The following is a 22442-nucleotide window of genomic DNA, read 5'->3' as shown; positions in this document are numbered from 1 at the left end:
GAGAACCTCAAAAACTGGCTAATCAACTTCTTTAATACTAGACTGGGCAATTTTCAGCGAAACAGCATCGAAAAAATAAATAATTTGATATTAATATTATCGATTTTTGTTCAAATTAAAGTCTTTAATAAAAGCACTTATTCCCCAACCCAATATTCTCAAATGAGAACCGAAAATAGTAAAAATCGTGACAAGCGCATCCGGTATTCTGCAACTTCTTTTTACATAATATGCCACTTTGAAATTTGAAAATTTTCGAAGATGGTTTTTGGCGGTTGAAAAATGAATTTCCTGGGATTGCAATATACTGCGGGTAAAAAGTGCCTGTGGAAAGCGCAAGTGAAAGACGTGAGTTGGGAAACGCGGGGAGAAAAGTGATATATGTGTGTAATGTAATATTTGCGTGTAGTAAAAAATGCTTGTAGAGCGCGGGTAGAAAGCGCGTGTTGAAATTGCGAGTAAAAACTGCATGCAGAAAGCGCGGGTAAAAACTGCATGTAGGAAGCGCGGGTAGAAAGCGCGGTTAAAAAGCGCGTGTTGAAATTGCGGTTGGGAAGCGCGGGGAGAAAAGTGATATATGTGGGTAATGTAATATTTGCGTGTAGTAAAAAATGCGTGTAGAGCGCGGGTAGAAAGTGCGTGCGGAAAGCGCGAGTGGAAAGGGCGGATAGAAACCGCGGGGAGAAAGTGAAGTATAGTCCATTCAAGAATAAAGGACCTCCCCGAAGCTCAATATCTGGTTATAAAAGAGCTTCAATAATTTCTGTAGTTTTAACCACAGAACTGGAATATGTAGTAAATATTGGAAATTTGAAAAGAAAAGGAACTTGTGAGTGGGACTATTATTTCAAATAATCACGATAATAATTGAATAACAATTCCTGAGAGTAGGAATAGAAAGATTAACAAACGATATGTTTATTTGTATTATCATACTTGACATATAACATGAATTTCAATAAATCCCTCAACAATGAAAATAATCCGACAAAATAGGCCTAGAAGATTGTCTTTTCATCAATATAGGTACAATTTATTTACAGGTTAAAAAAATAACATTGCATGAGCATCAGCACTACAATTTAATAACTCGGTATCATTATTATTCAACACTTGAGAGTAATGAGGAAGTGAAGACAGAAAGTGTGTTGATGGAAAAATTAAAACGAGATTAAATATAACCTATCTATGAATACTTTCGCAACCAAATTCTTCTCAAGATATTGAGTGCATAATGTATTTCAAAAAAATAGTATCCTTACGTTTCTTGACTAGAAATATTTAAAAAATCATTAATCAAATACCTTCTTGTACTTTGCTCTGCTCATATTCTCGAGAAATTCTGAAATGAAAGTGGGTAGTTATCGTAGTAATTGGAGGTTACAATGGTATTCTTTTCTTCTCGAAAAATTCTATAAAATAATATTCAATTACTGTAACAAGCACTCTAATATATCACACATTCCATAACTTCTACTCACAACTCTTCTCTGAATTTTTATAATATCACAGAAGTATAGAGGGAAACTTATTGAACAATGATGAAGATAAATTTCCTTGTACTATTTCATCATCAATAATATTTATATTGCTTTTTGTAAGAATATAACAATGTAGGATTTCTTATATTGGTAGAAGGTCAAAATTGACCATCATTGATTTATCATTGCATTTCTACTTTTGAATTCAACAAGTTTCCCACATTTACGTATATAAATCTATGTTTCAATCAATAGTCTTTTATGACGTAGTTTATTCTTTCAAAGTCTTAGAATATTGCTTCGTAGATATATTATTCATATCGATATTTTTTGTTGAATGGTGAAGAATTGAAAAAACAAAATAGGGAAAATATTTTGAAAAGTTTCGTCGGTAATAAGTAGTTGAAAGTGAGTTATTATTAACTTGGTCGAATCTATCGAAACGAATCAAACATAGTAATTATTGTGAAAAATTAGAAAATTCAATAATTGCTTGAATACGATATTACGTATTCACTAAAAATTGTACTAAAAACATATTATATGATTTTCATGAAAATGATTGTTTATTTCAATCGTCAATTCAATATCAAAATATGTGAAAATAAATCAATATAATATATTCTTATGTAACGAATTTACTCACTGCGTGTCTGATGCGAATAAGAAAGTGGCATGAAAGGTCTCTCAAATAAAATATCCATTATGTTCCATTCAACAATAATGATCGAATATTGAGAAAGAAATCTCATCTGTTTTTTCTACTGGTAGATACCATTTAAAATATTTCTATTTCAGAGGATTTCTTTTATATGAATCCAATCTTATTAATCATTACAACTAGGCAACGAAACACTTGTGAGCAGTTCTAAATTATTGCGCAACCTTACAAAGCTGCTGTAGCTAGCCGCTTCGACTTTACAAGATATAAAGACTCAAAGTCTTTCATCTCTGCAAGCCGGCGACAAATCTTGAGGCTAGAGATATCTCGGTGAATTTTTCCAACACGCGAAACAGAACGGCATTGTACAAAGAAGGGTATCCTTGAAAGCCTCCCTGAAGTCTCGATTAAAGTAAGCATAAATTAGGGGATTCAGGGCCGAGTTGAAGTAGCCTACCCAAAAGAGCATGCCTACAACCCAGTCTGGTGTGGGGCAGCTTTTTTCTCCACATAATGTTGTTATAACATACCTGAAATAAAAATTGTGTATGTGATTGCTGTAAATAACACCTACATATTTATTTTATAGAAGAGGTATTACGTCCGTGGTGGATTCGGAAATGTGGTTTCCAGATCGTCAAAACTTTTGCACCTCTTTCATCTACTATTATGATGCAATGAACAGAGTCTCGATGTCAAACTAAGTATTCTGTTCGAATATTAGTTCGGAACGTTCGATAGATCAGAATCGCCCCCAGGTGCTCATATAACAGCTCCAACGTCTACATCCTACATTTTTTTCACTATTAGGTATTATTGTCACTGTGCTAAATAAATTTTTTTAATCACAACTGAAGGTCATCGCCGGAAAATGAATCATATTCGTACTAAATGTACTATATATTTTACGTTATATCATCATATATATCAATACTAACCAAAGAAAAAAAGGAAGCCAGCATAACATGAACGCCCCCATTATGATACCCAAAGTTCTGGCTGCCTTGTGTTCAGCTCTCCAAGTTTTCGACTGTTGTTTGATTGTGGTACCTGAAAAAAAACGCATCTATTTATTTCACAAGAGGGATGTGGTGTGATATCAGTGATATTTTCCTATCGGTCTCATTCATAGTTTCTCTTTTCAGAATTTGATTAGATATACCGTGAATAAAATAAGCCAGTATGCAACATATTGTGACTGTTATCTATAACCTTCGGAGAATCTACGCCCGCAAAAAAATTATAGGCCGTTTGCGAAAGAAATTAGTCATAAGGAATTCGAATCCAATGCACTTCAAAGTACCTGCAGCAATGGAGTTGTCGAAGTTCAAATTGAAAAAGTGATTTTTTCGTATACATTTCTATTCCTAAAATTAATCTAAACTAAGAATTCACAAAAAAATATTAGAGTTGTTTTGTCTGAAAACGAAAATTATATTCCGTTTCATTGAAAAGAGCATATGAAGTAAGTACCATTGAACCATATATTATACCATAGTGTATAGACAACAGGCAACCCCCAATATTCGAATCAAATATCACATCCAATGGAAATGTACCTACGATATCGATGAACTGATCCGCAGGCAAGCATTATTCACATGTCATTCTGACATTGATGGAATGGATATTCACGCTCCAGTTGACTCTACGATTATTCGAACATGTACGGTATATCATATGTAGATAGATCCTCTTAATAAATACGACTGAACTTTTATTTCCCAATTGCTGTATTCAAATGTTTCGATACTTACATTTAAATGAAATAATAATCAAAGAATTCATTTCATTATTTGAAGTATAATAAATAATATGGCGAAAATCCACTCAATTAAAATCTCATTAGGAACAAAATACATGAAAATAATGTAGACAATAATTATTGTTAGCTTCATTCGAATGAATCTAATTGAAACAATTCCTTGTTTGAAAAGATTTTTTCTTTATATCATTCATAATTTGAAATAAAAATAGAGATGAAATTTTTCAATGTTCATTGAACAATAATGGATATATGAATATAATCAGAGGAAATAAATTATGTCTTTTCCTATAAATTTTCATTCCAAATTTTCGTATAATTTTAATTTTATTAAAGGGTTGAAGTCAAACTGTACCTACGCACTAACTTTTGAAAGGAAATTGAATTTCAGTCGATAAACACATATTTGTATTCGTTGGAAATCAAGAAGATCAATCTCAATGCGATTTCGTCTATGAATGATTTACCTCAAGATCGCGTGAAGCACGACCACGAACAGTTGCAATTTCTTCCAAGAATAAAACTGAACCTGGAATATGAAGGTCGCAACCTTCACACTACTTCTTAAAATTGTTTTCCTTTTATCGATTCCTTCAAAAAGATATTTTTGAAGACGCGAATCAAATATTAAAAATGTAAAAATATGATCATTCACCAAGAAAATCCCATGTAGTTAGATCAGTAAGATGCAAAAAATTGTTGAGGAACAATTCCTTACCATTTCCAATAATAAGAATTGCTGGTAAGGTTTTTCCCAATTAATTTTATAGAAAAAGCTTTCTCCATTCGAAGGAAATCATTTCAGTTTATGAATGGAAAAGGGCAACGTTATAAATTCCCATTCATGAAAACATTTTCATATTCTTAGAAGTTGGAGTCTGCTCCAATTTGTTTGTATTCCTATCGATTTCCAGGCCGTAAGCGGCTCTGGGTCATGGATCGTCCCGAATATTCAGCTGTATTCGCTATACTGACCTATTGGTTGGATTCGTTTTTCCACGTAAAGTGATTTAGACAAAGTATCGAATGATAAGCTTTTCCATTTCTTCTAATACTACTAAAATTCATTAAAAAAATGGATATCAGATCGCTTCCTACCATTGATGTTGAGTTCTGTAGCAGCCTTACTGTTGTCTCCTGTGTTCATGGCAGTGTTAAACTCCGTCAATGTCGTCCCATACGAGATTGCAGATCCTGAGCCTGTACTTCTTCTTCCATTTATTTGTCCTACTGTAGTAAGCTCCCCATCTGATGGATGCAAAAAGTGATCTCCAAACCTTTCATTGTACCTTCAAGTGAAACGTCTTTTACTTCATTTCTACAGCTGGATACTGATGAGAATCCGACCAAACGAATAAAATAAAATTACTTTTCCAAAACTCACCTTTCTCTGTATGATGTGCGGTGTTGATGGATTGAGTTGAGAATAATATTCGAAGACGTTCTAGATAGAGCCTTCCTTTGCCTTGTCGCCTCTTTATATATTCTGAAGTACATCGTTACCATCACAACACCGGGTATCCAGAAACTCATCGAACTGCTTATTAGTGAGTAATATTTATTTACAACGAAATTACAGATATGGGGATGCTGTTTCTGGAACTCGAGGTGCTCATCTGTCGTGTACCAACCCAGAAAAATGGGCATGAAACTAATGAATCCAGGTAGAATCCATACATTGGCCAACATGAAAGTGACGGTCCGATGCGTCATGGTGATTGGGTACTCCAAAGGTCGGACAATAGCATAGTATCTGTAAATTACGTAGCTTGATGCAAAGTTCCACAAAAATTAGTTGTTTTTGACTGCTGACGAGTGCATTTTAAATTTACATATAGAAAATAAATACCTTATAATAATCTAGAAATTTTTGCGCCCATACCCAATAATTCAATCCACATAATCCCAGAATAATCAAAATAGTTAATCGTAGCCACAGATATGTAGCCTGTGATGCTTCTATTCGTGTATATTTGTAATTAGACACAAGTGGCAGTAGCCTATAAGGTATGTGGAACAATTTTTTTTTGCCCATAATCATTGAATAAAGTGATCATGATCTATTTGACCCCTTGTACAAAATTCGATTAATGAGCCATTATTTGCTGGCCTATACGACTTCATGGTCACAAAAACATATGTATAGACGTTAATGGTCACAAACAGAGAAAATTTAACTGAAAGCGATAGAGGTAAATTGCTACATTGTGTAATGTCAGCGAAGAGCCGTAACTTGGATCCATTTCATTTTGGCTGCTTAATCCATCAACTAGAAATGATTGTCAATCTTTAGAACTGGAGCTCCTTTGCAGTCACTAAAACTATTTCAATGAACTCAAGATATTTCGCTTTTCGTAAATTTTAGGGTATTTGGAAAAAACTCGATAAATTCGAATGGAAATAGACACTGTATCTATTATAATTATTCAAAATTCTACTGGTTGTTCGAAAAGAGACAACGCATTGACGACATATTCAAATTATAATTTCGGGATTATTTCAAATGGCTCACTCCGTATTTTATTTTTGCATTTGATGGCGAATTTTTCAAAGGTAATGAATTTTACTATCGTATGCAAAAATTACGGAACAGAAGCAAACTCACCGATCGACACTTATGCAACACAGATGCAAAATAGACACCGTAGAAAAGTAGACGTCGAAAGAGTTCCACATATCACACATGAAAGGACTGAAAAGCCAGGTTCCCGTTAACTCGACACTTGCATTAAAAGTCATAGCACACAAGGCAACTAACATATCGGCCATTGCCAAACTGACAACATAGTAGTTCGTGATCACTCTCAGTTTTCTATGACGATGAACACTTATAATAACTAGCGCATTTCCGAGCACAGCCATAATTATTATAGTACCCATTACGAAAGACTTGAAGATGAGTATCAACAAATTAACCCAAAAAGGTTGTAAAACTTCCAAGTTCGAAGAAACATGCGACTTGTTGCTGAACCAAGAGATGTTTTGCAGGAACAATTGAGGTACATTCGATGAGGTCTCTGTTAGTGTTGCTGAGAAAGAAGCCATTACATTCGCTATCATTGTGCGTTATTTTGAAATTTCTCACATCTCTGCTTCTTCTATCTCGCATATCTGTAATCACAAAGGTTGAGGAAGAATTCCATGACAGAATCGGCGCTGTATTTGTTTCAGACTCCGTTTTTGGAGCCATCTGGAAATAAAAGGTTTTTGAATTAATCGGTTGATTTGAATCATTTCGATGTGCTTATTTTCTTCCTCATCCCCAATTCTTTGAATTTTTTATTATTTATTCTTTCAAATACATAAGTGTTGTATTCAAAATTGAAAAAATATGTTGTACTTGTAGCCAAAATTCAGAACATATCCAGTTCATATACATAAAATTAGCAGTCCTAATCGTTCATCGTTCTCCATTTAATAGTTAAATGTTGCACTTCTGATTCTCTTCTTCGTGTGCAATAGGGGTGATAGATTCTTGTTTCGTATGATAATAATTCTGAGATATTTAAATATTTCAGAATTAAACAAATTGTCTATATTACAAAATGGCGAAAGCACAGGGTACAAGATTAAAATGTTAATTGTTTTCCGTCTAAAATGACTGAAAATGTTAGATATATGAAGTACTTATTTCATAAAAGAACCAAATATATAACTGCATGGGCATAGGTACAAAACTTATCGAAGTTTCTGGATGGTGGAAAAGAGAAACGAATATTAGCAAACTCGAATGTAGAGCATTCGTTCTTTTCAATGAACGTCGAACATCTCAATTCTTAAAACATCTCATAAACTGACCTGAGCGTATTATTACTTCATTTCAGAAAAATCGACATTAAATCACTTTTATCCTTCTGTAGAAAGAAATTCATGCTCAGTTTGAAGATTTCCATCAGAACCTCGATATTATAAGATATAATTGGATATTCAAACAATGAAACCTGCAAGTTAATTGTATTTCTGGTCGCATATTGAAAATATTAACGAACTCACCATTTACGTTTGAAAAAAATGTCATTATTGATCATCAACACAAAAAGAAAAACACTATATTGGAGTAAAGATCATCACACATAGCAAAAGTACCCTTCCAGATAAAACATACTACATATAGGTATATTATTTATTTCATATAAGAATTCTGTTCGGCCCCATTCAATATTATGTAATATTGAATTGACGGAGTTATGATTGATTTTGTATATTCCCGTAATGTATTAAAATATACATGGAAAAGGACTTTTGTGCTCGTCGATCTCGCCATCCGACGGCAGACTGGATGGCGTCCTAGTTTAAAACAACGTCGGGACGCTTGCGCCACCCATGAAGCAACCCGCGACTCGACCTCTCCAGAATCTATATCGGTTTTTGGAAGAAAGCGAAGAATGCCAGATGAATTTTTCGCGTCGAATTTTCGTTTTTTTTTCTGCACATCTAAGAAAGAAAATTGATTTAAGATAGAAAACAAAAATCAACTCTCCTAAACTAAAACATATTCATTAAGTAGGCACTGGTAACATATATTTGGTCAAATCTAACATTTGGTAATTTTTAAAAGCTATAAAACTTTTTTATTGGATTCTAGTGTCATTTCGAATATTTTATTTTAACGGCAGTTCTCACAAAACATTGATTACCATTTTATTATGAGAATAAAATCAAAGAATCTCTTTCATTCCTAAATACATATTGAAAAAATAATAATTGAGATTCATTAACGGCCGTTTTCCATATCTACTTTCAATCCATCGTTTCAGTTACCTACGGACGATAGAATAAACTGAAACTTATCTACAGATAGACCACAGAAACGAAATAAGATTTTCTATTTTCAGCTTCAGTAACTGAAACGATCGATAGGTAGGTTAAAAATATTTGAAACGGTCATAAATGGACTTACAAAGATCATAATTTGGTTCCAGAATGATATTCTGAATACTCATAAATACAAATCCCAATGGATATGTCAATCAAGGCTTCATTAAATCGGGCATATGTCAACCAAATTAAGTCATACTCTTAAATTATGTATATCTTCGAAAGTATCATTTTTTCTGTTTTGATTTACTGAATCGTGATGATTTTATTTGAGGGATGGGTCAATGTTTGTGTAGGTAAGTTGATATTTGTATCTATTCAGAATTATCGCCGGATTTGTCTGGAGTTCAGAAGTATCTGAGTTAAGAAGTTGCGTAAATAAAATTCCCATTCAATTTCATATAGTTTCAAACAATTTTATTCATTTATAAAAGTACAAAATTTCAATATAAAAAAATCTTTCATGATAACAAGTTACAAGTCAAAAATATCATTTAGATTCATTTTCACTACGTTCCATTGTTTCCTCCCCTTCGTTCGCTCTCCTGCTTTCCCAATTACCATTACCCTCAGATGCATTCCAAGAACTAGACACTACCGTAGGATCAGTTGATGCACTCATATCTTCACTCTTTGCTCTCGCTTTGGACTTCATTTCTATCCCATCTTCGTTATCTTTGTGGTCATCGGCCCTAGAATTCCATTTCGATCCAGCCCTCTCTTTTTCCAAATCTGACATCTTCATCATAGTGTGACTCTCCTTAACATCGTTCGACATCTTTTCATCAGTTTTGTCGGAGTCTCCTTCGGATTCTCTATATGTTGGTGGGGGATTATACTTCGGTGGAGTACTATAATTAGGAGCGGGATAACTAGGTTCTTTATATGCAGAAGGAGCAGAGTAGGACTGTTCAGGAGCAGGATATGAAGGTTCTGGATGTTTGTACATTGATGTGGCTGGTTTGTAGGAAGCTGAGGCTGGTACTGGGGCCTTATAAAGATTGGAGTCAGAGGCAGCGGTAGGTGCTGCATATGAAGGAGATGGTGCATTATACATTGTAGATGGGGGTTTGTAAGCAGGAACAGGAGATTGAGCTGGATATGACGGAACCGCCGGCGCCGGGTAGGCAGGAGCTGGTGAGGGGTATGCAGGAGCTGGTGAGGGGTATGCAGGAGCTGGTGAAGGGTATGCGGCGACAGGAGGCTGGTAAGAGGGAGCTGGTGCCGGATATGATTGAGCTTGAGGGGTATACGTAGGAGCTGGAGCCTTGTACATAGGGGCAGGTGCAGGAGCTGGTGCATTGTAAACTGGTTGGGGTTGTTTGTAAGCTGGGGATGATCCTGTAGCTGGTTTATATACTGGAGGTCCATATGCTGGTGATGAAGGTTTATAAGCTGGAGCTTGAGCTGGAGCGGAATAAGTTGGTGCTGGTTGTTTGTAGGTTTGCTGCTGATATTGATTTACTGGAGCTTTATATTGTGGTGCACTTGAATATTCAGGTTGTGTATATACAGGCGCTGGTGCTTTATAAGATAACGAAGGTTGGTACTTTGGAATATCATAAGTCATTGTCTTGTAAGCTGGAGAATAGTTTGGGACCTTGTAAGCTGGTTGAGAATATGGTACAGATGGAGGGGCCGAATAATCTTGAGCCTTGTAAACAGGAGCCGGATATGACGATGGGTACGAAGGTTTATATGCTGGAGCCTTATATGCAGGTGGTGCGTAAGCTGGTGGAGTATAAGCTGGAGCCTTATACACTGGAGTGGGGTAGGCTGGCGTTGAGTACACTGGAGGGTAAGAAGGGACCTTGTAGCTGGCTGTGTTATATCCGTATGGTCTAGGATATCCGTAGGCTCTGGCTGATGCTCTATAGTGACCATAGCTATTTCCGAATCCTCCATTAGATCCGTAATGCGGGGATGATGGGGCATATCCGGCAAGATTGGGTTGGCATGTTATGACGAGACCACCATGTCCTCCCTTCTTCAATTTCTTTCCTTTTGGTGCAGGCATATATGATGGTGGCATTCCGTAACCACCTCCGTATCCACCATCGTAGGCAGATCTCATATGATCTTCCATTTCATCACTTTCATCTTCGCTGAATCTTGCCATATTTCCCTCGTCGATTTCGACTGTGTTCATCATGGCATCTTCATCTGCATTCCTCATTGTTTCCATTTCTTCGTTTTCCGCCTTCAATATTTCGTCGTTTTTGTGATCATCGGTATCTGTGTGAATCTGATGATCGTGAGTTCCTCCATGTTTCCCAGAATCTCCATCTCCTGCGCGGTAAGAGCTATAAGCTGCATGAGGCGAGGTATACCCCTTGGTGGCAGGTGCATTATAGGATGGTGCCTTGGTTGGATATGCGGGGGCAGCTGCCGTATAGGTGGGTTTAGCAGGCGTGGCATATGGGGCTGCTGGTTTCGATGGTGCATACTCAGGTTTGGTTGGATAAGAAGTGGCATCGTAAGGTTGAGTTGGATAAGCTGGCTGTGGATAAGCTGGAGCAGGGGCACTGTAGCTTGATGCACCGGGAACGGTCTCATATGTAGGTTCACACACCTTGAATGGATGTTGGGAAAGTCCGCTTGGCCGGATTTCTACACAAAACGAGGTTGTTGTGGACTTCTTCTTCCGACTGATAGGGCTGAGATCTTTCACATCTTGGAATTCATCTATGATTTTTTTCGTTTCTGATTCCGATATTGCACCAAGACATTCGTGGAATAGGATGGCGAATACGCCCACTGAAATGATTGCGATTCGCATGTTGACTGTTCTGTGGACGGAATGAATTCTGATTCGAATGAATCGCTATTTATTAGGATCGGGCTGTTGAAAACGCTCGACTCGGCATTTTTCCATCGTAGCTAGGTACATTCTACTTCACTTATGGATTTCATGAAACATATTAATCAAGATCAGATTATTAATCAAATTTAGATTAAATGATATTCGAATGATTCTCACACAATTCACTTTAACAATAATAATTATAAATTCTACCGAATTTTTGGAAACGAGTACATTTGGAACTCTCAACAATAAGGCAATTTCAATACCTATCATAATTTCTCTGATATTTTTCCAGGAAATTACTTTCATTTGTTCATTCGACAGTGTTTATAGAAGTTTCTTATAAATCTGAGAAGTAACTGTTGTTTTGGAAATTAGACAACTTTTATGATACCAATCTTTGATAGTTTCTTTCTATATTTCAACTTCAGTATTTTGAGATAGATAAAAATTATTCTGGAAGTATCTAACATATCAATATCGTAAGCTCTGATTTAATCGATGTTTTGAGAAATAGAAACTATAAATTTCACATATCAATCCATTATTTCAGATATCTCTATTGGAATCTATAATAGGGATTGTTCATTTTCAATGTTAGGTTGTCCGAGTAACAACTAAGTAGTACCTAAGTAATATATAAAGGGTAATGGGTATTATTTGGGCGCACATAGGTACAGGGTGTTTCAAGTAAAGTGACCTCTAGAAGTATCCAGATATCGGAATGAGACTTTTTTCCGAAAATTTGTCCTGTGTCAGTAGAGTACACTTGTTAAGCCAAGCTTTAACATTCCAAATGGGGCAATCTTAATTTTATCAAATTTTGGGATTTTTCGCAAAATATTAAGTACGGTTTCAAGTTCATCATAAAAGCAAACCTCAAGATTCTGGAGATATTAATGTTATTTGGCGTGAGGATATGAGTCTGCAATAAATTTTTCTGCTATCGTAGAAATACATATTTTCTTAGTGTGAAAATTTTCTGTAGCCAATTTTTTCGTGGAATATTGTATCAGAAATGTGATAATTTCACAAAAAAGCGAATTTAATTTTACTTCAAAAAGGATATATCATATGTACATATTGTATTTTCAATAGTTACCTAATTAAAATTTAAATCTCGAAAATCCCAAAAATTGACACCGTAAACCTGCAGACAAATTAATTGCACCATTACTTTCACCAGAGCAAAAAAATCTAAAAATGATCTGATTTTTAGACAGCTCTGTACAGTTCAAGTTGAGTAGAATTTCAAATGTTTTGGTCCCTCGTTGAGCATTAGTATTCCGCTTGGAGAATAAAAGGTATCTCGAATCATGACAATTGTAATTTAAATCTATACCATAGCCGTAATACAAAAAAAATGTACTTATTTCTTTTGTCCATTCAAATTCTTAGTTTATAAGGTAACATTAGGATATCCGTTTGGATAAAACGAAAAATTTGTCTTTATAACTGTCTGCAAGTTTTACACAAAAAAACTAAGTAGGTATACTTAATCAAAAAGGAATCGATTAGGAAGTTGCAACTAGACCTCCTTGGGAAATTTTTGCTTCTAGCTCGAGGTTATGTTTGCTCTCATCTCTTAAATATCCTATTGTCTAGAAATGTTCAGCAGAATAGAATCGGTGCTTAGATCTTTTAAAAATAAAACGTAGTCGTACAGAAGTAAAGATTGACTGAAATTTTGAAGATGAGTGGTCATATGGAATTAATTTTTTAGATATTCATAAGGTTTTTCCATGAAGTTATGAGAACTTGATAAAATTTCGAAACGCTCGGAAACTAGGTTAAAGTTCAATTTTAAGTCAACAACGTTCGAATGTATTTCTACCAACTACTGTCTCGTAAGCACATTCTTGATTTCGTGATGTTTTATGATGCCCTCGCAATAGATATTAATTACAATTGAAAAACTATACGGGGGTTAGCAATTTTTAAATCCGCCCCTTTTACTTTGGTGCAGACCGATTTTATTTTCGATTTTCTCTTGGATGCTCTCGCTAGGAGATGAATAATCCATTGAAATAAGTTTCAATCCTATCACACTTTCAACTAGAGGGATATGATTTTTCGAAAATACATGAGATCTTCATAAATATTAAAAATTTCATTCCACTTCCGTGCATTATTAGGTACATAATTTCCAGCAAAGTGAAAAGCTATTTTTTTCTATAGAGTGTGTTGAAACCACTTTTTTATGCTAGTTTCGAAAATATCATTTCAAAGTGATACTTTCGTATCATGAGAATATTACGATGTCACATATTTTGATGGAATTTTCTAAGAATCATAACTCTTAATTTGAAAATTTTCTTACACTTATACCAATATCCCCATTACTTCATCCAGAAGAAGAAAATCAACAAAAAATCTGAGGCGACTACTGAAGTGTACATTACATCAAAGAATACTAATTATTGAAAAAAAACTTTTTTTATGCATCAGTTATCTATTATTTCAAATTTTAGCAATTCATTCCTATTAGTTTTAGGTAAAAATCCTGGATTTCAGATATGAAACATTATTTATTAAAAAATAATACAGCTTTCATCTTTACACTTAAATTAAGTTCTTATGAAATTTTATATTCGAAATAACCGTTTACAAATATTAAAAATAATGTTATAAATTACCTACATTAGTAACATGTCAGTGATGATTTGAAGATGAAAATAGTTTCATAGCTCGTATTATGGTTATAAATCATTTGGTACAGATATTCATCGTTTGTTCAGATTCAAAACTTTCAATTTGAAGAAGAGATAAGATATAATCAGAAGAACGAAGAACGATATCGTAAAAATAGTTTGTTGTTATTCATAATCATCGCTTGCCCTTTTTTCCAGTATTATGCACTGAAATCTTCATTACGTTACCGGCATTTGGTGAAGTAGAAGATGATGTAGAATTGCAGGCCTGTACTTCTTTTTTTTCAGTTTTCGTTGTTGGAATTTTTTGGCTTGTACAGGGTGTAGAATCTTTCTTCTCAATTTCAAAACTAGTTGTGTTATGGAAATTTTCAATAGGTATCAGTGTGGTTATTTCTGTTGATGTGGACGGTGCAATTGTAGATGTATGTAGCACAATATTGAAAGCATTTTTCTCAGATGCCAGTTTCTTATTAGTTTTATCATAGGAATGGTCGATCTTCACTTCTTGAGGATACATAGTATTATTGTCACTGCAAAATATGATATCTTCGTAGTTTTGGTCTGAAGGATATTGAGGGTAAGGCATGAAATTTGTATATTGAGGCTGGTTTCTATCACCAACGTTATCCATCAGTTGCATGGAAGCGTCGTAAAGTGGTCTTTCTCCGAATTCTGGGGCATGCAAGTCTTTTGCTTCTTCCGTTATTTCCGATCGTTCTACAGTCATCATATCTGATATGGGACAAGGTTGATCGTTTTCGTCTATATAAACATCGGGTAGTTTTTTGATTGACACAAAAGCAGATTGCTTTGGTAGATTATCCACAGCCCAAAAATTATTGAACAATCTATTCAGTTCATCGTCCTCTGTAGTCTCTTCAGTGTCCGTGGTTTCAGTATTCTTGTCCGAAGTGTTTTTCACAATCAAACCCAAACGATTCTCAAATTTGCTTGATCCTATTTCTTCGGCTGGTTTTATCCAAGTTTCATACACATAATCAGTCGGTACGGCATTCAAGAAAGAGACCATTAAAAAAATTACACAAATCACTCCAACTTTCATTTCATTAAAGAATTTTTTCACACAAAACTCGAGAAATTTTTCACAAGGATTGAACATTTTCAGCGTGTCATCCTTTATATAGATGAACACCTTTTATCATTTTACCAATGTTTTATCAAGAAAACACGAATATTATTATGTGGTATTCAAGACATGACAAAACAATAGTTTGTCAAAGGTGATTTGAGGCTTCATATATTCGGTATATCGGACGTGACTCCTCTAATTTCATTATCAAGGAGATATTATTTTTTTGACCATATTGATTGGTCTACCATCTATACTGATTTTTAAGATATTTCTATTGATCGTAAATAATCTGGGAGGTCGGTTTCAAAGAATCACAGATTCGCCAATTCCTGCCATGCATTGTGTAATATTTGACTAAGCAGAAATAATCACATTGTGATAACAATAACTTGCTCTATTTTTCGTACAGAGTAATAGCACATGAGTTTATCGAAAATTCCAATGCTTGTTTATAATCGCTCAAAATATATTGAAATTTTAACCCATCCATAATAATCAATCTTTGCGAGGATTTTTTCAACACATAGAATATTTCAGGTGTGCTTGCGATTTTCATAGAAACCTCAATTTAGAAGAAGTGGACCTCCTTTCTGAAAAATCCCTCAGAGCGGTTGAAGAATTGGTTATGCTCCTCAAAGGATGTAATTTATTTTTTAATGAAAGAATCGGAAAAGAAAGTTAAAATTTCTTTTTGCAGATGTTCATAATAATTGGATTTTTCGACCAAGACCTCATATAAACAGTTTTTCGGTTGAAGAAAAAGTATATCACGCATTACGTAAAGGTAACAAACGCAGCTTGCACAGATTGGTAACTAGAGATAGAGCGGAGGATGGAGTTAGTGGTTTGCAGATTTTTCTCACCAAATTGAAACAACCAATCATTCCACAATTCATTCAAGCTTTGGCAGTTGGTAATCTCAGATTTATTTTATAAATGGCTAGAATTATATGATATAAACCTAATTTTGACGATTATCCTTCAAAAGTAGTTCTGATTCATTTAGCTCTAGCTAGCTCAACCCAGAGATAATAAATATCGAATGATAATAATTGCTCATATTTTCATTTTCGGTATGGACTTGAATTCCATTGTGATTATTCTAGACGCATAAGAATAAGTAATAGTTATTCAATATAATATTGTCGTCAATATGGAATATAAGAAATATTGTTTCATTATTTACCTATATAATAATTTTCTGTAAGAGATCGAAACTCATAGAATATAGAATGTTAGTTTTGATTTTCCAATGGATCATTCCAGATGAGAACAAGGGTATTACTGCTGACATAGTAGCTGTAGATATGTTAGGACTCATGAGGCAGAATCTTCTTCCCAGACATCTACGTCTTATAACAACAATTTTTGACTTACTTCATTGTGCGGTCAGAAACACACACACGGACGAACTCAAAGGCAGTGCTGTACCCTTGTCGATGCTGCCCATTTTTTTTCAGCTAGAGGTAATTGTTTAGAATTAAATGAATAGTATTTGAACAATGTTGAACAATATCGATTATTATTGATATTATATGAGGTATCTATAGAATATAATATGTCGACCAAAAAGACTTAGAATAGATGAACATAATGTTGTTCTTTGTTATGTTTAGTTATTCTTGACGATCTAGATTCTGAACAACAATTCCGTCAATTATTGTCCGCGACAATATCAATATGTATTAGAATCACCGCAAAACTCAGTATCTACATATTTTTAGTACATATTTAATATAAGTACTCATATATTAGTCATATTATTAACTTGAAGTTGCCATATTTTAGGTAGATGTTGGTCTATTTTTCAGGATCTTAATATTCCACGTTGGAGACGACTTGTATCAGTGCTAATGGAAATGATTCGATTAGCCCCGACACAGCTCAATATCATTCAACATCCTGAAGATCAACAACAAATCTCTAGAATATCAAGATAATAAAATGTGGGGAGTTCTATATTATTTCCTCTACAGAATAGCTCGCTCAGGATTAATTTCGATAAGAAATTCTGTAATTTGAATAAAATACTTAAAATAAAAGATTGACTGTTTGGTAATTTTGAGGGGCGTTAGCGATATAAACAGTCTGATAATATTCTCATAATACAGGGTCTTTATTTATTCTACAATGGAAACAGGAGGTTGACGGGATTTTAATGAAAATATGGAATAATATTTGATTGAATACAAATTTCGAAATTACATGGTATTTGTTATACCCATGTATGTATAAAAAGTCTATGGTATAGAAAGGCAAAGAATAATTCAAAGTCCATTGCGATGTTATCCACAATCATTCAAGGAGACCCTGTATATATAACCGTAACACAAAAACAAAATATTTTAGTTGGAAAAAATCCCCCTACCATTGTATACAATGCCCTACCTTTTTCGCTCCCTCCTTTACGCATTATCGTGAAGTGTTCTTTTCTCGATACGAATAATTGTTTTGTAGGTTGCAAAGCTGCAAAAAGCACGGGGGAGCAATAAGATTAAATCTTATATGGATCTTTCTTTATTTTGTTTTGATATTTCTTGTACAGAACCAAAGATATGACACTGGGTTGTAGAGATTATCTTTGCTGGGTAGATAACCTCAGTTGAGCCCATAACCTCATATGTGATCGCGAAAGAAGAAGATGAATAGCGAAAGATACATAGAGAAAGGTTGTCTCTGGAAAGATACATAACCACAGATAACCAAAGAGGAAGAAAGAGTTTAAGTATATTAGTGTTCTGTGGTTTAATCTTTGTTATAACCATTGTTATAACCAAAGATCAAATTTGTCATAACCACAGATTACAGTAATCTGTGATTATAACATAACCCAAAATTTTTTACAAAGAGTTGTTGGCCTTGTTGGTTGTTATAACCAAAGAATATCAAATTATCAACCTTAGATAAGAGAAATCTCTTCTCTAGAATCTGTACTCGTTTCTTTCATCTTTTTAATTTTTTTCTATGTATGTACCTTTGATACCTGCAAATTGGTAAAAATTCGGTATAATCATCTTACCCTATAAAGTTTGATTACAAATCAAACAAAATTACCAAACGTCAATAACTTGTAAAGTTTTGCTTTGGACTTCTCTTTCAGGGTGAGTGAATTTTAGCTCTAGATTATATTCTTGATTATTCCGAGCGGGGGAGATGAGTGTTAACGAGAATAGATTAGAAACAATTCAAACATTAAGTAATCATAAAGGTAGAGTTTGGCATGTCAGTTGGCATCCAGAGGGTAAAATGTTTGCTTCATGTGGCGAAGACTGTACCATAAGAATTTGGTCGGTGGAAGGAAAAAATCAGTGGGTTAATAAAGTTGTTTTGATGGACGGTCATAAAAGAACTGTTCGGCAAGTTTCCTGGTCACCATGTGGAAATTACCTGGCATCTGCCAGTTTCGATGGTACTACATGTATCTGGGACAAAAATTCTGGACAATTTGAATGCAATGCTACATTAGAAGGACATGAAAATGAAGTTAAAAGTGTAGCATGGGCCCCAAATGGTAAATTGCTTGCAACCTGCAGTAGAGATAAATCCGTATGGGTATGGGAACTTGTAGATGATGAAGAATACGACTGTGCAGCAGTACTGAATGCTCATTCTCAAGATGTGAAGAAGGTTAGCATTTTTATGTTTATTCTTTCTAAAACTAGACAAAAGGGTTTACATGATTTTCATTAGAATAAATTTTTCCCACAACTCATGTTGGGCTATCTCAATAGTTTCTTCTGGTCAGTGAAGTTAATACTAAGTTGTATTTGTATTTATTACTCAGTATCACCTTCAAGCATCTATTGAAGCTATTGTGGTATCCAAACACATAGACCATATTAATTCAATATATAATTTTACTACATTCTAAATTTGATGAATATTTTTCAAAATATTCTACGTAGGTCACTTGGCACCCGAACAGTGAAATTCTAGCCTCATGTTCATACGACAATACTATAAAGCTTTTCCAAGATGATCCAAGGGAAGGAGATTGGACATGTCAAAGCACTCTAGAAGGGCATCTCTCCACTGTATGGAGTATTGAATTTGATAAATCAGGGAATAGATTGGCGTCTTGCAGTGATGATTTAACAATTAAAATATGGATGTTGAAAGAAGGTGAATGGATATGTGTTCACACTATAGAAGGTTTTCATAGCAGGACCATCTATGACTTGAGCTGGAGTCCCACAGGATTAATTGCCACTGCTTCGGGTGATGATGGACTGAGAATATTCAGAGAAGAAACTGGGTTAGGAACAGATAAGAATGTTTACAAACTAATAGCTGAAAATCGACAAGCCCACAGTCAGGATCTGAATTCTGTTGCATGGAATCCAATAGATCCCAGTGTTTTGGTGACTGCTAGCGATGATGGAGAAATCAAAGTTTGGCATTTTGAATGAATGTATCATCAAATTGAATGAGAATAGCTTGTTAGCATTTGCATAGTTATACTCATGAATCTAGAGTTTAAATGAAAGTGTTTCATGTTCAACAAATGTTTGAATTTTTCCCAATTTGAAAAATTTGGTAGAATATTTGGAAAACAATTGTATTTGTTCATCACTAAAATTTGTTGGAATTTTACAAGAGTTGGTTGATATTATATGAAACAGAGTGTTTATAAATGTATTGTTAGTAATCTTTAATCTCATCTTTTTTCAATAAAATATGGGATGGTTTTTTTTCTCACTCATCTCCCCTGATACTTAGAAATATATATAATACAAAATAATATTATTCTGAATCATGAATATCTCAAAGATAAGGTGTGGATAAAGAAACCAAAAATAATATTTTCTATTTTGCTTCCATAGGGCATATATATTTTACTTTTAAATTCAATTTTCCCAGTTTATATGCAACACTAGAGACAAACCTGTCTCATGGAGGTCCTTTATCTCCATGATATACACCATTTTATGGTGGATGGGATCTTTTGAATATAAGGATACATATATAATTCTTGAAGCAATAATTTAAAATTTATATTGTTTTTCCAGAGAATATGTACGAATTACTCTGATCTAATTTAGGCGTGTTTTATAATCAATTTCGCAGCAAAATGATACATATAGGTTTGTCCAGGTTAAGGATTCCTTTAATCAGAAAGTTGAGTAAAATGGCGATGGGCGATCAGAGAGTAGGCGTTTCCGGTCTTATGATCGACGAGGTAATTCAGAGACTGGAAAAATGGGCTCCGTTATCTTTGGCGGAACATTGGGACAATGTCGGTCTGTTGATTGAGCCTAGTCAAGATATGCCAATAAAAAATGTGATGCTAACCAACGACTTGACGGAAGACGTCGTACAAGAAGCTGCTGACAACGAAGCCAACCTAGTGATAACTTATCATCCAAACATTTTTCACGGAATGAAGAACGTTACTGTCAGGTAATGTTGTTGATTTTGAAAGATAGGTATAATTGAAATTGATGTATACAACTATGACAGTTGTTGGGAACACCAAAAACTGTTTTTGGGCCGATGTGCGCTAAACTGGCGCTTTCGCTTCACAGAGCTAAAATAACGAGAAGAGTAGAAGCACTTTCCTAGTTTCCTTTCTTAAATTCGTTTCGCTTCCAATGATTTTGAAAACAGTTCCAGTTTCCGTTTTTTTTCTGCTAAATATAGCCCATAAGCATACCCACCTATTTCCTTGCATAAAAGTTCACCAATAACTGCTAAATAAAGTGACTGATTCATGTATATGACATGAAAAATTTCTGTAGTTTAAACAAAATAGTTTTCTTAGGAACTGGAAAGAGAGGATTGTGCTTGGCTGTATTAAGAACAACATCGCTGTATTCTCACCTCACACTTCTTGGGATAATGTAGAAGGTGGTGTCAATGATTGGTTAGCGGATGCTCTCGAGTTTGATAGCTCCAAACCCATTCAGCCTAATGCAAACAATCCCAAACTAGGAGCTGGAAGGTCGCTTATTCTGAAAAATGAAATAACCCTTTCTCAAGCAGTAGAATCTATAAAAAAGCACACTGGTTTGGCACATGTGAGATTGGCAATAGCCAGAGGAAGAGATCTTGGTAAGGCTTCTGTGCCATGTAATAATATTTATAGTCGAATTATTGTTTGGTTCTTTGTTAGAATCCAAGATAAAGACTGTTGCCCTCTGCGCTGGTTCTGGTATATCCGTGCTACGAGGGGTGCCTGCAGATTTGTATTTCACTGGAGAAATGCTGCATCACGATTTGCTGGAAGCATGCCAGAGCGGTACTAGCGTTGTCCTAACTAACCATAGCGATTCTGAACGAGGTTTTCTTGAGGATTTCCAGGAGCACTTGGAAAAAGTTGTGTTGGATGGCCAAATCAAAGTTTTGGTCTCCAAAAAGGACAAGGATCCTCTTATTACTCTTTAACTGTATCTTTTGTATCACAAGGCTTGTTAGTCATTATTGAAGGTTGTTAATAAATTTTTTTTTTAATTATGAAAAATGAGAGTAAGATTTATAACAATTCCAAAATTCCAATTTGTATCTCAGTTCATATAATTAGTTTTAATATTCCCTGAAATTACCCGCATTAAAAAAATCAGAACTATGAAACAAATGATCTGATTCTGCTTGAAGAAATATCACACCCTAAAGTTGAAATGAATTCATATTGTTTTAAGATTGCTCTATTCGATCCAAAAAAGGAAAGGAAAAGTCCAACAGGAAAATTTGATATTTTCCTACATACCATAATTAATAATGTTTCAATAAACCAAATTCTACCTACATAATATATTTTGATTTTTCCTTACCGAACTTGAATTGATATCAAATTTTGAAAATAGTTACACGAGAGAGTAACGATTTAAAATAGGTAGGTATATAGGTACTTCTACACTATTCTGTATCATATTTTTCTTGAAATGATCTATATGTTTACCTATACTAATGAGCCAATTCATTAGTAATCAAAATGAATGTAAATAGACCTGGACCAATCATCAGCAAAATTTTGAGGGACAAAGTTCATGTCGATCCATCGAATTCTTATACACTGAGGGAGTGCGTATGTTCAGTTATAATTTTTACAATAATGTCTAGAAAATAGAGGCTTCCAGGGACTCTGTAGTTTTAGAATTTTAAGGCGAAATCTGAAACGATTGATTGGGTTAGACCCATTGATTCAACTAAATCTTTGTGAATGAA

General features: G+C 34.5%; 5 protein-coding genes across 10 annotated transcripts; 3 read left to right on the top strand and 2 right to left on the bottom strand.

Annotated features, from left to right (window-relative positions):
- Positions 1-902: 902 nt before the first annotated feature.
- Positions 903-16484, bottom strand: LOC123312732 (octopamine receptor beta-3R-like). Of its 3 annotated transcripts, XM_044897188.1 has the most exons (6): positions 7901-8322; positions 6513-7097; positions 5292-5660; positions 5006-5196; positions 3081-3192; positions 903-2672 (listed from the first exon to the last, which is right to left on the bottom strand). In XM_044897188.1, exons 2-6 carry the CDS (start codon positions 6965-6967, stop codon positions 2459-2461), a joined length of 1341 nt encoding a protein of 446 aa, XP_044753123.1. In that variant the 5' UTR covers positions 6968-7097; positions 7901-8322; the 3' UTR covers positions 903-2458. The 3 variants fall into 3 exon arrangements, with proteins under 3 accessions (XP_044753123.1, XP_044753125.1, XP_044753124.1); XM_044897190.1 differs by lacking the exons at positions 6513-7097; positions 7901-8322 and adding an exon at positions 16465-16484; XM_044897189.1 differs by lacking the exon at positions 7901-8322 and having other exon boundaries at positions 6513-7260.
- On the top strand, positions 8731-17343 carry LOC123312738. Its single transcript, XM_044897198.1, has 5 exons — positions 8731-9021; positions 15816-15919; positions 15976-16191; positions 16545-16744; positions 17090-17343. The coding sequence occupies exons 1-5, from the start codon at positions 9002-9004 to the stop codon at positions 17216-17218; spliced, it is 669 nt and encodes a 222-aa protein (XP_044753133.1). The 5' UTR covers positions 8731-9001; the 3' UTR covers positions 17219-17343.
- On the bottom strand, positions 9116-11541 carry LOC123312729 (adhesive plaque matrix protein-like). The gene has a single exon (XM_044897181.1). It carries the CDS (start codon positions 11502-11504, stop codon positions 9216-9218), a length of 2289 nt encoding a protein of 762 aa, XP_044753116.1. The 5' UTR covers positions 11505-11541; the 3' UTR covers positions 9116-9215.
- A 794-nt stretch (positions 17344-18137) lies between the features above and the next one.
- Positions 18138-19966, top strand: LOC123312733 (probable cytosolic iron-sulfur protein assembly protein Ciao1). Its single transcript, XM_044897191.1, has 3 exons — positions 18138-18244; positions 18379-18905; positions 19184-19966. The coding sequence occupies exons 2-3, from the start codon at positions 18432-18434 to the stop codon at positions 19685-19687; spliced, it is 978 nt and encodes a 325-aa protein (XP_044753126.1). The 5' UTR covers positions 18138-18244; positions 18379-18431; the 3' UTR covers positions 19688-19966.
- LOC123312734 (NIF3-like protein 1) lies at positions 18238-21738 on the top strand. 4 transcript variants are annotated; one of them, XM_044897194.1, is made up of 4 exons: positions 18238-18379; positions 20373-20678; positions 21040-21329; positions 21391-21738. In XM_044897194.1, the coding sequence occupies exons 2-4, from the start codon at positions 20407-20409 to the stop codon at positions 21660-21662; spliced, it is 834 nt and encodes a 277-aa protein (XP_044753129.1). In that variant the 5' UTR covers positions 18238-18379; positions 20373-20406; the 3' UTR covers positions 21663-21738. The 4 variants fall into 4 exon arrangements, with proteins under 4 accessions (XP_044753129.1, XP_044753130.1, XP_044753127.1 ...); XM_044897195.1 differs by having other exon boundaries at positions 20363-20678; XM_044897192.1 differs by having other exon boundaries at positions 20346-20678.
- The last annotated feature ends 704 nt before the right edge of the window (positions 21739-22442 follow it).

The sequence above is a fragment of the Coccinella septempunctata genome, chromosome 5, assembly GCF_907165205.1.
Source record: "Coccinella septempunctata chromosome 5, icCocSept1.1, whole genome shotgun sequence".
Taxonomy (NCBI): Eukaryota; Metazoa; Arthropoda; class Insecta; order Coleoptera; family Coccinellidae; genus Coccinella; species Coccinella septempunctata.
This window is presented reverse-complemented; position numbering and strand designations above follow the sequence as displayed.

Bases quoted from the DNA above. Each gene is read 5' to 3' on its own strand.
- LOC123312738 (XM_044897198.1), top strand. From the start codon at position 9,002: ATGGGTCAATGTTTGTGTAG. The intron at 9,022-15,815 runs GTAAGTTGATAT...AGAATATTTCAG, and splicing joins ATGGGTCAATGTTTGTGTAG to GTGTGCTTGCGATTTTCATA. The intron at 16,192-16,544 runs GTAATCTCAGAT...GGATCATTCCAG, and splicing joins CATTCAAGCTTTGGCAGTTG to ATGAGAACAAGGGTATTACT.
- LOC123312732 (XM_044897188.1), bottom strand. From the start codon at position 6,967: ATGATAGCGAATGTAATGGCTTCTTTCTCAGCAACACTAACAGAGACC. The intron at 5,197-5,291 runs GTGAGTTTTGGA...TTTCACTTGAAG, and splicing joins CGCACATCATACAGAGAAAG to GTACAATGAAAGGTTTGGAG. The intron at 2,673-3,080 runs GTTAGTATTGAT...TTTTTATTTCAG, and splicing joins TGGCTTCCTTTTTTTCTTTG to GTATGTTATAACAACATTAT.
- LOC123312729 (XM_044897181.1), bottom strand. From the start codon at position 11,504: ATGCGAATCGCAATCATTTCAGTGGGCGTATTCGCCATCCTATTCCAC.
- LOC123312733 (XM_044897191.1), top strand. From the start codon at position 18,432: ATGAGTGTTAACGAGAATAGATTAGAAACAATTCAAACATTAAGTAAT. The intron at 18,906-19,183 runs GTTAGCATTTTT...TATTCTACGTAG, and splicing joins ATTCTCAAGATGTGAAGAAG to GTCACTTGGCACCCGAACAG.
- LOC123312734 (XM_044897192.1), top strand. From the start codon at position 20,350: ATGATACATATAGGTTTGTCCAGGTTAAGGATTCCTTTAATCAGAAAG. The intron at 20,679-21,039 runs GTAATGTTGTTG...TAGTTTTCTTAG, and splicing joins ATGAAGAACGTTACTGTCAG to GAACTGGAAAGAGAGGATTG. The intron at 21,330-21,390 runs GTAAGGCTTCTG...GTTCTTTGTTAG, and splicing joins AGCCAGAGGAAGAGATCTTG to AATCCAAGATAAAGACTGTT.